This window comes from Ovis aries, chromosome 17 (genome assembly GCF_016772045.2).
Source record: "Ovis aries strain OAR_USU_Benz2616 breed Rambouillet chromosome 17, ARS-UI_Ramb_v3.0, whole genome shotgun sequence".
Taxonomy (NCBI): domain Eukaryota; kingdom Metazoa; phylum Chordata; class Mammalia; order Artiodactyla; family Bovidae; genus Ovis; species Ovis aries.
The window spans coordinates 38,025,612-38,041,265 of record NC_056070.1 but is presented as its reverse complement, the minus strand read 5'-3'; the positions used below and the strand labels follow the sequence as shown (position 1 = coordinate 38,041,265).

At 37.5% G+C, this 15,654-nt stretch overlaps 1 protein-coding gene across 1 annotated transcript; it reads left to right on the top strand.

Moving 5' to 3' along the window:
• Positions 1–9,014: 9,014 nt before the first annotated feature.
• LOC132658063 (craniofacial development protein 2-like) lies at positions 9,015–9,815 on the top strand (the record flags this gene model as incomplete). Its single annotated transcript, XM_060401367.1, has 1 exon — positions 9,015–9,815. A coding segment is annotated over one exon (801 nt), but the record flags the coding sequence as incomplete, so codon positions are not given.
• Positions 9,816–15,654: the final 5,839 nt, after the last annotated feature.

Sequence of the window (15,654 nt, the reverse complement as noted above, 5' to 3'; positions counted from 1 at the left end):
AAATGTATGTTAAACTGTAATAAAATTATATTAACATTATACATTGGAATGATTAACATTAATGTTCCAATTTTTAAACATTTATGACTATACTGTGGAAGAAGTGAGAAATAGATTCAAGGGATTAGATCTGATAGAGTGCCTGAAGAACTATGGACAAATGTTCAAGACATTGTAAAAAAAAGAGGCAGTGATCAAGACCATTCCCAAGAAAGAGAAATGCAAAAAGCAAAATGGTTGCCTGAGGAAGCCGTATGAATAGCTGAGAAAAGAAGAGAGGCTAAAGGCAAAGTAGAAAAGGAAAGATAAGAGAGGGAAAGATGGCGGAGGAATAGGACGGGAAGATCACGTTCTCCCTCACAAATTCCTCAAAAGAACATTTCAACGCCGAACAAACTCCACAAAACAACTTCTGTAGGCTGGCAGAGGACATCAGGCAACCAGAAAAGCAGACCATTGTCTTCAAAAACAGGTAGGAAAAAATATAAAAGACGAAAAAGGAGACAAAGGAGGTGGGGAGGGAGCTCCGTCCCGGGAAGGGAAGCCCGTCCCGGGAAGGGAATTTTAAGAAGAGCGGTTTCCAAACACCAGGAAACACTCTCCCTGCCGAGTCTGTGGCGAGCCTTGGAAACACAGAGGGCAACATAATAGGAAGGAAAAATAGATAAATAATTAAAACCAACAGATTACAAGCCCACCAGTAACTCCCCCAGCAGAAAAGCAGCACAGACGCCTGCATCCGCCATTGGGAAGTGGGGGCAGGGCAGGGACGTGCGGGAGGCGCGGGCTGCAGAGCTTTGCAAGAATCGGGCAGGAACGCCCCACCCGCAACCAGAACGATCTAACTTGGGCTAGCAAACCAGACTGTGGGATAGCTACCACGCGAAAAGCTCGAACATAAGACACCGCCAGGACTGAGCACAGAACAAAGGACGGAGCGGAAAAAGCCGGCTGCAGACCATTCCCCGCCGGGGACAGGCAGCCAGAGCCGAAAGGACTGGAAAGGGGCAACTGCAGACCCGGAGAGACTTTACTTACCTAACTACAAGCAGGCTCCTTTGCTAAGACTTCTGGGGGTGCTGGACAGTCACAGTCTGCCTCACGGGGTGCGCCAGCGGTCCACCCAGAGAGCTGAGCGGCAGCGGCGGAAAAGGTGACAAGCCGCGGCGATCGCGCTCGCCAAACTCCTGAGCTACTCGGACCTGGGAAGGGCACAAAGCGCAGTCCCAGCCGCATTTGTGCCTCTGAGGGCTGCCTGAGGGCCGAACCTGAGCGGCTTGGACCGGGGAAGTGCACGCAGCCTAGGGCCGGCCCCAGACGGTTCCCAGCTGAGCATCGTAGAGCCGGAGCGGTTTGTGCGCCGCGAGAAAGGACAGGTCAAGCGGGGCAGAGATACTGTGTACACACGACAGTGCTATTTGTTTGCAGCATCCCGCCTCCCCACAGCGCGACTGAACTAGTGAGCCTAAAAACCAGCAAACAGAAGAAGTTAAACAGAGGGAACCACCTTGGAAGTGAGCCCACACGGCCCATAACATCAGAGAAGAGCCAGATATATTTTTAATTTTTTAATATTTTTAAAATCATTCTTTTTTTTTGCTTTTTGCTTTTTTTTCCCCTTTTTTTTCCGAGCTTTTTTTTAATTGTTAAGTCTTCTATTTCTCCTCTAATTTTTATTTCTATAACCTAGTATTACTATTTTTTTAAAAAAAAAGACTTTTTTTTTTTTTTTTTTTTTAAGGCAAACACCATATATACTCTTTGGATGGTTGTTGGTGTTTTGTTTTTTTTTTTTTTTGTTTTTTAATAATTCTTTTTTTTTTCTTTCTTCCTTTTTCCTTCTGCTTTTCTTTAATATTGTATCTTTGAAAATCCAACCTCTACTCCAGATTTTTAATCTTTGCTCTTAGGTTTTTGTTGTCAATTTTGTACATTTAAAAACCCAAACTTCACTACCCAAGTTTACCTGAGAGCGAGATTACTGGCTTGACCACTCTCTCCTCCTCTGGACTCTCCTTTTTCTCCACCAGGTGGCCTCTGTCTCTTTTCTCCCCCATCTCTTCTCTATCCAACTCTGTGAATCTCTGTGTGTTCCAGACGGTAGAGAACACCTAAGGAACTGGTTACTGGCAGGATTTGTCTCTCTCCTACTCATTCCTCTCTCTTATCCTCCTGGTCACCTCTGTCTACTTCCTCCCTCTCCTCTTCCCCGTATAACTCTGTAAATACCTCTGAGCGGTCCAGACTATAGAGCGCACATAAGGAAGTGACTACTGGCTAGCTTGCTCTCTCCTCTCTTGATCTCACCGCATCTCATTCCAGTTACCTCTAACTACCCCTCCATCTTCTCTTCTCCTTGTAACTCAGTGAACCTCTCTGAGTGTCCTTCAATGTGGAGAAACTTTTCATCTTTAACCTAGATGTTTTATCATCGGTGCTGTATAGATGGAGAAGTCTAGAGGCTACTGTAAAAATAAAACTGAAAACCAGAAGCAGGAAGCTTAAACCCAAAGACTGAAAACATTAGAGAACTCTTGAATTCAGGGAACATTAAACAATAGGAGCTCATCAAATGCCTTCATACCTACACTGAAACCAAGCTCCACCCAAGGGCCAACAAGTTCCAAAACAAGACATACCACCCAAATTCTCCAGCAACAAAGGAACACTCCCCTGAGCCTCAATATACAGGCAGCTCAAAATTATCCCAAAACCTTTGATGTCTCATAACCCATTACGGGTCACTCCACTGCACTCCAGAGAGAAGAAACCCAGCTCCACCCACCAAAACTCCAACACAAGCCTCCCTAACCAGGAAACCTTGACAAGCCACTGATAGAACCCCACCCAAAGTGAGGAAGCTCCATAATAAAGAGAACTCCACAAATTATCAGAATATAAAAAGGCCACCCCAAACACAGCAATATAACCAAGATGAAGAGACAGAGGAATACTCAGCAGGTAAAGGAACAGGAGAGTTGCCCACCAAACCAAACAAAAGAGGAAGAAGTAGGGAATCTACCGGAGAAGGAATTCCAAATATTGATAGTGAAAATGATCCAAAATCTTGAAATCAAAATGGAAACACAGATAAATAGCCTAGAGACAAGGATTGAGAAGATGCAAGAAAGGTTTAACAAGGACCTAGAAGAAATAAAAAAGAGTCAAAATATAATGAATAACACAATAAATGAGATCAGAAACTCTCTGGAGGCAACAAATAGTAGAATAACGGAGGCAGAAGATAGGATTAGTGAAATAGAAGATAGAATGGTAGAAATAAATGAATCAGAGAGGAAACAAGAAAAACGAATTAAAAGAAACGAGGACAATCTCAGAGACCTCCAGGACAATATGAAACGCTCCAACATTCGAATTATAGGAGTCCCAGAAGAAGAAGACAGAAAGAAAGACCATGAGAAAATCCTTGAGGAGATAATAGTTGAAAACTTCCCTAAAATGGGGAAGGAATTAATCACCCAAGTCCAAGAAACACAGAGAGTCCCAAATAGGATAAACCCAAGGCGAAACACCCCAAGACACATATTAATCAAATTAACAAAGATCAAACACAAAGAACAAATATTAAAAGCAGCAAGGGAAAAACAACAAATAACACACAAGGGGATTCCCATAAGGATAACAGCTGATCTGTCAATAGAAACTCTTCAGGCCAGGAGGGAATGGCAAGACATACTTAAAGTGATGAAAGACAATAACCTACAGCCCAGATTACTGTACCCAGCAAGGATCTCATTCAAATACGAAGGAGAAATCAAAAGCTTTACAGACAAGCAAAAGCTGAGAGAATTCAGCACCACCAAACCAGCTCTCCAACAAATTCTAAAGGATATCCTCTAGACAGGAAACACGAAAGGGTGTATAAACCCGAACCCAAAACAATAAAGTAAATGGCAACGGGATCATACTTATCAATAATTACCTTAAACGTAAATGGGTTGAACGCCCCAACCAAAAGACAAAGACTGGCCGAATGGATACAAAAACAAGACCCCTCTATATGCTGCTTACAAGAGACCCACCTCAAAACAAGGGACACATACAGACTGAAAGTGAAGGGCTGGAAAAAGATATACCACGCGAATAGAGACCAAAAGAAAGCAGGAGTGGCAATACTCATATCCGATAAAATAGACTTTAAAACAAAGGCTGTGAAAAGAGACAAAGAAGGCCACTACATAATGATCCAAGGATCAATCCAAGAAGAAGATATAACAATTATAAATATATATGTACCCAATATAGGAGCACCACAATATGTAAGACAAATGCTAACAAGTATGAAAGGGGAAATCAACAATAACACAATAATAGTGGGAGACTTTAATACCCCACTCACACCTATGGACAGATCAACTAAACAGAAAATTAACAAAGAAACGCAAACTTTAAATGATACATTAGATCACTTAGACCTAATTGATATCTATAGGACATTTCACCCCAAAACAACGAATTTCACCTTTTTTTCAAGTGCTCATGGAACCTTCTCCAGGATAGATCACATCCTGGGCCATAAATCTAAACTTGATAAATTCAAGAAAATCGAAATCATTCCAAGCATCTTTTCTGACCATAATGCATTAAGATTAGATCTCAATTACAGGAGAAAAACTATTAAAAATTCCAACATATGGAGGTTGAACAACACACTTCTGAATAACCAACAAATCACAGAAGAAATCAAAAAGAAATCAAAATATGCATAGAAACTAATGAAAATGAAAACACAACAACCCAAAACCTGTGGGACACTATAAAAGCAGTGCTAAGAGGAAAGTTCATAGCAATACAGGCATACCTCAAGAAACAAGAAAAAAGTCAAATAAATAACCTAACTCTACAACTAAAGCAACTAGAAAAGGAAGAGTTGGAGAACCCCAGAGTAAGTAGAAGGAAAGAAATCTTAAAAATTAGGGCAGAAATAAATGCAAAAGAAACCAAAGAGACCATAGCAAAAATCAACAAAGCCAAAAGCTGGTTCTTTGAAAGGATAAATAAAATTGACAAACCATTAGCCAGACTCATCAAGAAGCAAAGAGAGAAAAATCAAATCAATAAAATTAGAAATGAAAATGGAGAGATCACAACAGACAACACAGAAATACAAAGGATCATAAGAGACTACTATCAGCAGTTGTATGCCAATAAAATGGACAACGTGGAAGAAATGGACAAATTCTTAGAAAAGTACAATTTTCCAAAACTGAACCAGGAAGAAATAGAAAATCTTAACAGACCCATCACAAGCACGGAAATTGATACTGTAATCAGAAATCTTCCAGCAAACAAAAGCCCAGGTCCAGATGGCTTCACAGCTGAATTCTACCAAAAATTTTGAGAAGAGCTAACACCTATCCTCCTCAAACTCTTCCAGAAAATTGCAGAGGAAGGTAAACTTCCAAACTCATTCTATGAGGCCACCATCACCCTAATACCAAAACCTGACAAAGATGTCACAAAAAGGAAAACTACAGGCCAATATCTCTGATGAACATAGATGCAAAAATCCTCAACAAAATTCTAGCAATCAGAATCCAACAACACATTAAAAAGATCATACACCATGACCAAGTGGGCTTTATCCCAGGGATGCAAGGATTCTTCAATATCCGCAAATCAATCAATGTAATTCACCACATTAACAAATTGAAAAATAAAAACCATATGATTATCTCAATAGATGCAGAGAAGGCCTTTGACAAAATTCAACATCCATTTATGATAAAAACTCTCCAGAAAGCAGGAATAGAAGAAACATACCTCAACATAATAAAAGCTATCTATGACAAACCCACAGCAAACATTATTCTCAATGGTGAAAAACTGAAAGCATTTCCCCTAAAGTCAGGAACAAGACAAGGGTGTCCACTTTCACCGCTACTATTCAACATAGTTCTGGAAGTTTTGGCCACAGCAATCAGAGCAGAAAAAGAAATAAAAGGAATCCAAATTGGAAAAGAAGAAGTAAAACTCTCACTGTTTGCAGATGACATGATCCTCTACATGGAAAACCCTAAAGACTCCACCAGAAAATTACTAGAGCTCATCAATGAATATAGTAAAGTTGCAGGATATAAAATCAACACACAGAAATCCCTTGCATTCCTATACACGAATAATGAGAAAGTAGAAAAAGAAATTAAGGAAACAATTCCATTCACCATTGCAACAAAAAGAATAAAATACTTAGGAATATATCTACCTAAAGAAACTAAAGACCTATATATAGAAAACTATAAAACACTGATGAAAGAAATCAAAGAGGACACTAATAGATGGAGAAATATACCATGTTCATGGATCGGAAGAATCAATTTAGTGAAAATGAGTATACTACCCAAAGCAATTTACAAATTCAATGCAATCCCTATCAAGCTACCAGCCACATTTTTCACAGAACTAGAACAAATCATTTCAAGATTTGTATGGAAATACAAAAAACCTCGAATAGCCAAAGCAATCTTGAGAAAGAAGAATGGAACTGGAGGAATCAACTTGCCTGACTTCAGGCTCTACTACAAAGCCACAGTCATCAAGACAGTATGGTACTGGCACAAAGACAGACATATAGATCAATGGAACAAAATAGAAAGCCCAGAGATAAATCCACACACATATGGACACCTTATCTTTGACAAAGGAGGCAAGAATATACAATGGAGTAAAGACAATCTCTTTAACAAGTGGTGCTGGGAAAACTGGTCAACCACTTGTAAAAGAATGAAACTAGATCACTTTCTAACACCGCATACATTTAAATCATATATTTAAATATATAGTATAAGCTAAAATATAGAATTTAAAGTATATAATTGAAACATATAAGTATATAATTGAGCTGGTTTGGGGAGATTTTAAGATTCCCAAAAGGGCCATGGACTGAAAAATACTCTTTGTCAAATTATTCCATTTTGGAGGTATTGGCCCAGACTAGTGGCACAGTGGTAGAACATGTTGCCAACACAGAATGGGCAGGGGTTTGCTTTACTGTGGAATGAGAATTACACATAGGATTAGACCAGAGAAAGAAAAAAAAAAAAAAAGACTTCACAGAAGAACTGGGAAGATTCCTGCTCAACAGAAAAATGTCAGGGGGAGTCTTACTCTAAATGGAGAGAGGACTCAAGTACTTAAGTCAAGATAGCAACCATCCAGCAAGATGCTGGCTGATACAGAAAAGAGTAGACACTCAAAAGATAGTCAGAGGTCAACACTCCACTCAAAAAGAACCAAAGATACTTCCATCCTGGAAATTCTCCCTCACACAGAAGTTCTAAGTCTATCTTCTAAAATGAGAGTCACTTCTCTTTTTCATTCTTGATGCTTATTTTCACATTTTTGTTGTAATTTCACACTTCACAAAAACCAGCTTAAAATATTATATTTGAGAATGAAAACAAATGTCATTTATCTCAAAGAAATGTGTATAGAGGTTTTAAATATATTTGACCTTGTATTAGTACCCTGATAAGAGCATGCTATATCTCAACTAACTCTTCCTGAGTTTCAGCTCTTTTCAGTGCTATATCTGCTTCCAGTGCATCATCACCCATGATCATGTATATTCAGATAAAATTTATTCAGATAAAACTTTTAAACTACTAGCCTTATAATTTAATAGTATTAAGAAGAGCAATACATTTTTAAATCAGTAACTTTATTCTAAAAACTCAAATGATGGAGACTAAAAACATTTGGAGAAAAAGGAAAATTTTAAAGTTAAAATAATTGATAAATTCTATAATAAATATTGTTACTTAATAAGATTAATCATAACTTTTCATGTATATCTAAAATATGATATAAACTTTAGCAATATTTTCTTTCCAGTGTTGACTTTTATAGTGAATGGATCACAGAATTCTAAAATAATTCTCAGAATGGTTAGATGTTTTTAAACAATTCTTTGAAATCAATATTGCTTTAACTGCAGGCTAAAATGTTAATACTTCTGTGAATTTTGTTTCTTATTCTGAGAGTAAATTTATTTGAAAAATTACTTTCAGCATATTGATGGCATTGATACTTGTGTTTTTAAATTTTTTTTTCCTTTTTTATCCTAGTATCTAAGTATTGTTCATAAGTAACACAATAAACTGTCAAAATACCTAGCATATTTTTATGAGGACTAGCATCCATGCTACTGAGCACTATACTGCGTATTGCTTTTAATGCACAATCAGTAACTAAAATATATTTCAAACATAACATGTGAAGATTTCACTAGTTAAAAATCCCTATTTTGTCACTTTCATAAATGTTAAAGTTACTTTTTTTCTTTACAACTTTCCTTTTTTAGAAAGCTTATGGATGCAAGTAGTCAGTCTTCATTATTATGTAGTGTGAGTTCATCTGCTTAAAACGAAAATTTGTTCCACTGCAGTTCATTACACAGCTGATTTTCAACATTTTTGTTTTTCCATTGATTCCTTGCAGAACCATTTCATTGTCCAATGGAATGGAATGCATTATTTCATTTAGATTTATTTCCAACACCACAATAATATTGTTTGGTGCAGCAAGTAAGATCATTTTTTCTTTAATATTATGTGACTTACAATATTTTCTTATCATTCATCTTTTTCATCAAAATGTAGCACCATACAATAGGAGCGTAATCATGATTAGAAGATTTCTTAATTCAGAGTGGAGTGCGTAACATGGCTTCAGTATTTCTCATAATAATGGGAAATAATCTATATAGATAAAATGCATTAATATGTTTATTTATAAAGAGTTCACTTAATTCTCATGAATTCATTGTAAACGTAGTAAAGACTATATGATAGAGTAGGGCATTGGTATGTTCAATTTCAGGTGGAGGTTAAAATTAAATTCTAAGATGTAAATGGAGATTTTTAACACTTTTACTCTAGATATTCAAGCTGTTGCTTTGCAACAAAATGTAAACATGAAATAAATATTAAAATTGAGTTAGTGCTACAGCTACAAATAGGGATGGAGCCAAAGCAAAACAATATTCAGCTGTGGATGTGACTGGTGATAGAAGCAAGGTCCGATGCTGTAAAGAGCAATATTGCATAGGAACCTGGAATGTCAGGTCCATGATTCAAGGCAAATTGGAAGTGGTCAAACAAGAGATGGCAAGAGTGAACGTCAACATTCTAGGAATCAGCGAACTAAAATGGACTGGAATGAGTGAATTTAACTCAGATGACCATTATATCTACTACTGTGGGCAGGAATCCCTCAGAAGAAATGGAGTAGCCATCATGGTCAACAAAAGAGTCCAAAATGCAGTACTTGGTTGCAACCTCAAAAACGACAGAATGATCTCTGTTCGTTTCCAAGGAAAACCATTCAATATCACAGTAATCCAAGTCTATGCCCCAACCAGTAACACTGAAGCTGAAGTTGAATGTTTCTATGAAGACCTACAAGACCTTTTAGAACTAACACCCAAAAAAGATGTCCTTTTCATTATAGGGGACAGGAATGCAAAAGTAAGAAGTCAAGAAACACCTGGAGTAAAAGGCAAATTTGGCCTTGGAATGCAGAATGAAGCAGGGCAAAGACTAATAGAGTTTTGCCAAGAAAATGCACTGGTCATAGCAAACACCCTCTTCCAACAACACAAGAGAAGACTCTACACATGGACATCACCAGATGGTCAACACCAAAATCAGATTGATTATATTCTTTGCAACCAAAGATGGAGAAGCTCTATACAGTCAACAAAAACAAGACCAGGAGCTGACTGTGGCTCAGATCATGAACTTCTTATTGCCAAATTCACACTTAAATTGAAGAAAGTAGGGAAAACTGCTAGACCATTTAGGTATGACCTAAATCAAATCCCTTATGATTATACAGTGGAAGGGAGAAACAGATTTAAGGGCCTACATCTGATAGATAGAGTGCCTGATGAACTATGGAATGAGGTTCGTGACATTGTACAGGAGACAGTGATCAAGACCATCCCCATGGAAAAGAAATGCAAAAAAGCAAAATAGCAGTCTGAGGAGGTCTTACAAAATAGCTGTGAAAAGAAGAGAAGCAAAAAGCAAAGGAGAAAAGGAAAAATGTCAGCATCTAAATGCAGAGCTCCAAAGAAGAGCAAGAAGAGATAAGAAAGCCTTCCTCAGTGATCAATGCAAAGAAATAGAGGAAAACAACAGGATAGAAAAGACTAGTGATCTCTTCAAGAAAATTAGAGATACTAAGAGAACATTTCATGCAAAGATGGGCTCAATAAAGGACAGAAATGGTATGGACCTAACAGAAGCAGAAGATATTAAGAAGAGGTGGTAAGAATACACAGGAGAACAGTACAAAAAAAGATCTTCATGACCCAGATAATCACGATGGTATGATCACTCACCTAGAGCCAGACATCCTGGAATGTGAAGTCAAGTGAGCCTTAGAAAGCATCACTAAGAACAAAGCTAGTGGAGGTGATGGAATTCCAGTGGAGCTATTTCAAATCCTGAAAGATGATGCTGTGAAAGTGGTGCACTCAATATGCCAGCAAGTTTGGAAAACTCAGCAGTGGCCACAGGACTGGAAAAGGTCAGTTTTCATTCCAATCCCAAAGAAAGGCAATGCCAAAGAATGCTCAAACTACCGCACAATTGCACTTATCTCACACACTAGTAAAGTAATGCTCAAAATTCTCCAAGCCAGGCTTCAGAAATATGTGAACCGTGAGCTTCCAGATGTTCAAGCTGGTTTTAGAAAAGGCAAAGGAACCAGAGATCAAAATGCCAGCGTCTGCTGGATCATGGAAAAAGCAAGAGAGTTCCAAAAAAACATCTATTTCTGCCTTATTGACTATACCAAAGCCTTTGACTGTGTGGATCACAGTAAACTGTAGAAAATTCTGAAAGAGATGGGAATACCAGACCACCTGACCTCCCTCTTGAGAAACCTGTATGCAGGTCAGGAAGCAACAGTTAGAACTGGACATGGAACAACAGACTGGTTCCCAAATAGGAAAAGGAGTACATCAAGGCTGTATATTGTCACCCTGCTTATTTAACTTCTATACAGAGTACCCTGGAAGAAGCACAAGCTGGAATCAAGATTGCTAGGAGAAATATCAATAACCTCAGATATGCAGATGACACCACCCTTATGGCAGAAAGTGAAGAGGAGCTAAAAAGCCTCTTGATGAAAGTGAAAGTGGAGAGTGAAAAAGTTAGTTTAAAGCTTAACATTCAGAAAACGAAAATCATGGCATCCAGTTCCATCACTTCATGGGAAATATGGGGAAACAGTGGAAACAGTGTCAGACTTTATGTTTTGGGGGTCCAGAATCACTGCACATGGTGATTGCTGCCGTGAATTAAAAGGACGTTTACTCTTTGGAAGAAAAGTTATGACCAACCTAGATAGTATATTCAAAAGCAGAGACATTCCTTTGCCGACTAAGGTCCATCTAGTCAAGGTTATGGTTTTCCCTGTGGTCATGTATGGATGTGAGTGTTGGACTGTGAAGAAGGCTGAGTGCCTAAGAATTGATGCTTTTGAACTGTGGTGTTGGTGTTGGAGAAGACTCTAGAGAGTCCTTTGGACTGCAAGGAGATCCAACCAGTCCATTCTGAAGGAGATCAGCCCTGGGATTTCTTTGGAAGGAATGATGCTAAAGCTGAAACTCCAGTACTTTGACCACCTCATGCGAAGAATTGACTCATCAGAAAAGACTCTGTTGCTGGGAGGGGTTGGGGGCAGGAGGAGAAGGGGACGATGGAGGGTGAGATGGCTGGATGGCATCACTGACTCGATGGACGTGAGTCTGAGTGAACTCCGGGAGTTGGTGATGGACAGGGAGGCCTGGCATGCTGTGATTCATTGGGTCTCAAAGAGTCAGATACGACTGAGTGATTGAACTGAACTGATATTACTTCCAGAGTAATATCCCAAATATTGGGAATTCCCAAACATAGGGAATACAGCCTAACTTTTATTGCCCTTTATCTAATCCTTATATCATCTCTGTCATTTCTAGATTTATTTTTACTGATTTTTCTCCTTGTTATAGGTTTATTTTCTTGTTTCTTTAAGTGCCTAATAATTTAGATTGAAAGCTAGCCACTTTTTTTTCCTGAATTCAAAGTTGTTCAAAACCAGAATTGTTCCTTGCTTCCACTTTGTTTTCATTTGCCTGATATGTCTTTATTTAATTTTTTTTCAAATTATTTTCCCATTTATGTTATTACAGAGTCCCCATGCTATACAATGGATCTTTGTTGCTTGTCTATTTTATATATAGCAATATGTACATGTTAATCCAAAACTCTCAACCTATCCTTACCCCTATACTTCTCCCCTTGGTGACTATAAGTTTGTTCTCTATGTCTATGAGTCTGTTTCCATTTCGTAAATAATTTCATTTGTATTTCTTTTTGGATCTTCCGTGGTGGTCAGATCTTTGTTGCTTGTCTATTTTAAATCTGGCAATATGTACATGTTAATCCAAAACTCTCAATCTATCCTTACCCCTATACTTCTCCCTTTGGTAACTATAAGTTTGTTCTCTACGTCTATGAGTCTGTTTCCATTTTGTAAATAATTTCATTTGTATTTCTTTTTAGATTCCACATATAGATGATTTCATATGGTATTATTTTCTCTGGTTACTTCACCAAGTATGATAATTCTAGCCATTTAGAATTCTAATGTATGATTAATATTTGTGTTCCTATAAATATGTCTCAGCTTTAGTCTATTATTTTCTTAAATTATTTAGAACTTTATCCTTTAGAGTTTTCATGTTTGATGTAAGATCAATGTTTTGGTCTACTTTCCTTTACTACTGTAGTAAAATTGTGTATATTCTGTCAACATCGCTTGGTGGTGAGGTGTGCCACTCAACTGTATTTTGAGCTCTGGGTATCTTTTCTATCTATTTAGATGGAGTTCTCAGCAGTCTTCTCTAGTTTCCTTATACAGCTTCTCCCAGCCTGTGCTTGTGCTGGTTTCCATGGCGTGTGCTGACTGACCCCCTCTGCAGGTTTCCTGTGTTGTCTCAGTGCTGCTTTTGCTGCTCTGGTGCTCAGTCTTGTGAACTCTGACAACCTTGGACTCCTCAAACACCCATTTCCCTCTCCTCAACTCAGGGTTCACATTTTTGTACCAAGGCTTGGAAACTCTTGAATCAGTCAGCTCAGGCAAATGTAGGGCTCTCCTTCTTTTTTTCCCACGCCCATTTACTCAAAGTTTGGTTTTCAAAAGTTAATAGCATGTCTTGAAAGTCTTTTCACATCAGCACAGATGTATCATTATCATTTTTTAAAGAACTCTGTGGTAGTGTATTATTTTCTTTATCAAAAATGCTTCATTGAATATGTTTAAATATGGCTTGCCAAAGGTCTGCATTATACATGTACAAAAGTATTTAGTTCATATTATAATGTGGTGGGCATTTCAAAATTGATGTGCATAGGATTTTCACCAGTTTGCAATGTATATTAACTAACTGTGAGGAATATGTATTTTCAGTTAACATTGGTTATGTCACTTAAGTGGTAGTTTAATGTTATCAGGCACAAGTGTACTTGAACCCTGCTGCTGCCAGTTACTAGCTACCATTGTACATAGTTTAACCTCATTGAATTTTAGTTTCTTTTTTCTTTTTTCTATGTGAAAAGAGTACTATATTCTTGAGTTGAAAGACAATGTATAAAGATTTTATTTAAAACAATAAAAAATTGTCATTATTATTCTATAGTAGCACTATTGTTAATATATGTTGCTATTGAAATTGAATGGGGCCCTATGGTCCTTGTCTCATCCCTCCTTGTCTTCTTGTGACTTGTGTCTGTGGGAAAACTTTAGTCCAAGAATAAGTTCAATCAGAGAAGTGAGAAATTCAGAAACAAAAGAAAACAGTCAAAGGACACCAAATAATAATAATGTACTCATTGAACATAGTCAAGGACCTTTATTCCCTTCTCCAGGGCCATAGGTAATATGCCCATGTCCTACGAGCTCTCTTATAAATACTGAAATCTCCACCAAGCAGAAGAAGTTAATTATCTGGTGACCAGACTGTAGCCATGACATAAGCTAGCATGATTTTGAGAATTGGCCTCAAAGAAATGGAAACTGGAACTGAAGATTAACTCTACCTAAAATAAGACGAGACTCGTCAGAGCACCACATGATCAATTTCAAGATGACTGTCAGAGCTGACTGCACTATTTCTACATATCGCCTCCTCCCTGTCTACAAAATTTCTTGCCCAGTGATTGTCAGTGATAGGAGTTGGCCTTTGGACATACAGCTGCCTTCCCCCTTCCAGTGACTAGTATCTGAAATAAAGCAAACTTTCCTTTTCATCAACCTTGCCTGTTTATTGGCTTTTGAGCAGAAGGGAGCCAAACCCCACTTTCAGTAACACTATAATTAAAATGGCCTTAGATTAATCCCAGTCACTTTTGGCTTTTGGAGATCTACATAGATGTGTAACATTGGCATCTCTAGATGTCTTTATAAATTTAATTTTTTCTTAGCTGAGAAAAAAATTTCTCTTAGTAAATTTAAGAAAAATTAAAATTGAGTATGACATCTCCAAGACTTCACAGAATTTCATCTTGTGCCAAAGTTACAAAGAATGGCTACATCATTACCAGCTGATGTGAAAAATTTGAACTGGTGAAATCTGTTCTTTCAACTCGAGACTTTCTTGTATAGAAGTAGTTGCACGTGACTGTAAGTGATATCTTGAGACAGATGCAGGTGACACAAAGCATCCTATGACTAAGACCTTACACTCAGACAGACATAAAAATGATAATGAGAAGGATAAGGTAAACTTTTCTGTCCTTTCTGAACACTGAAGAGAGCATTAGAGGAGCTACAGTCTGATTTTTCTATATGTCTATGTCAACGTGTTGCAATTTAGTCTAGCTCAGAGGCTCAAAGCTAATTATGCTATTACACGTTCCACACACAAACACAAATCTTGATCAGAAAAGAGATTCACTCATCAATATGGGTAAAGATTATCCCTCTTCCTTCCTATTGGGATGATATGGCAGGAGCTAAGCAGCCTTTATTTGCTTTGTCTTATTGCCCTCAAGAAAAATACAAATATCTCTGTGGAGAATAGTGAAAACCAGGTTAGAAGTATCAAAGTGAAATATATGACTGAATTGGGGAGATTAAATTCTGGCAAATTACCAGTAACTTTAAAGAAACATTTACTGAGATTCAGATACTCTGGTTCTGGTTCTCTCTCTTTGACAAATGGTGTCTTTTTATTTTGACTATAACTCAGTAAAGATTCAAATTGCTCCAGGGAAAGTGAGCATAAGATCATCTATTTAAGTTAATAGCATATGGGAGAGTAATAAGATATAACAGAGCAGATCAATTAATCGTTTTCAACTCAACATCTAATACAGCTTATTTTACTTTTGATTTAGCTAACATGCCTGGAACAAATTGGCTTTGCTATGGTTTGGTCTTCTCTTTTAATACAAAGCATAGCCAAGACAATTGAAAAGTTAAGAACTTGTAATTAATTCTGTAAATATAAAATGAAATAATACTCAATATTGTTCATTATCTTGTTGATGACTAACCCTCAATTGAAAATCAAATCAAAATTAGAGACTGTCTCTATTGTTTGTGCTATTATACATATTTTGAAAATATATTATTTAA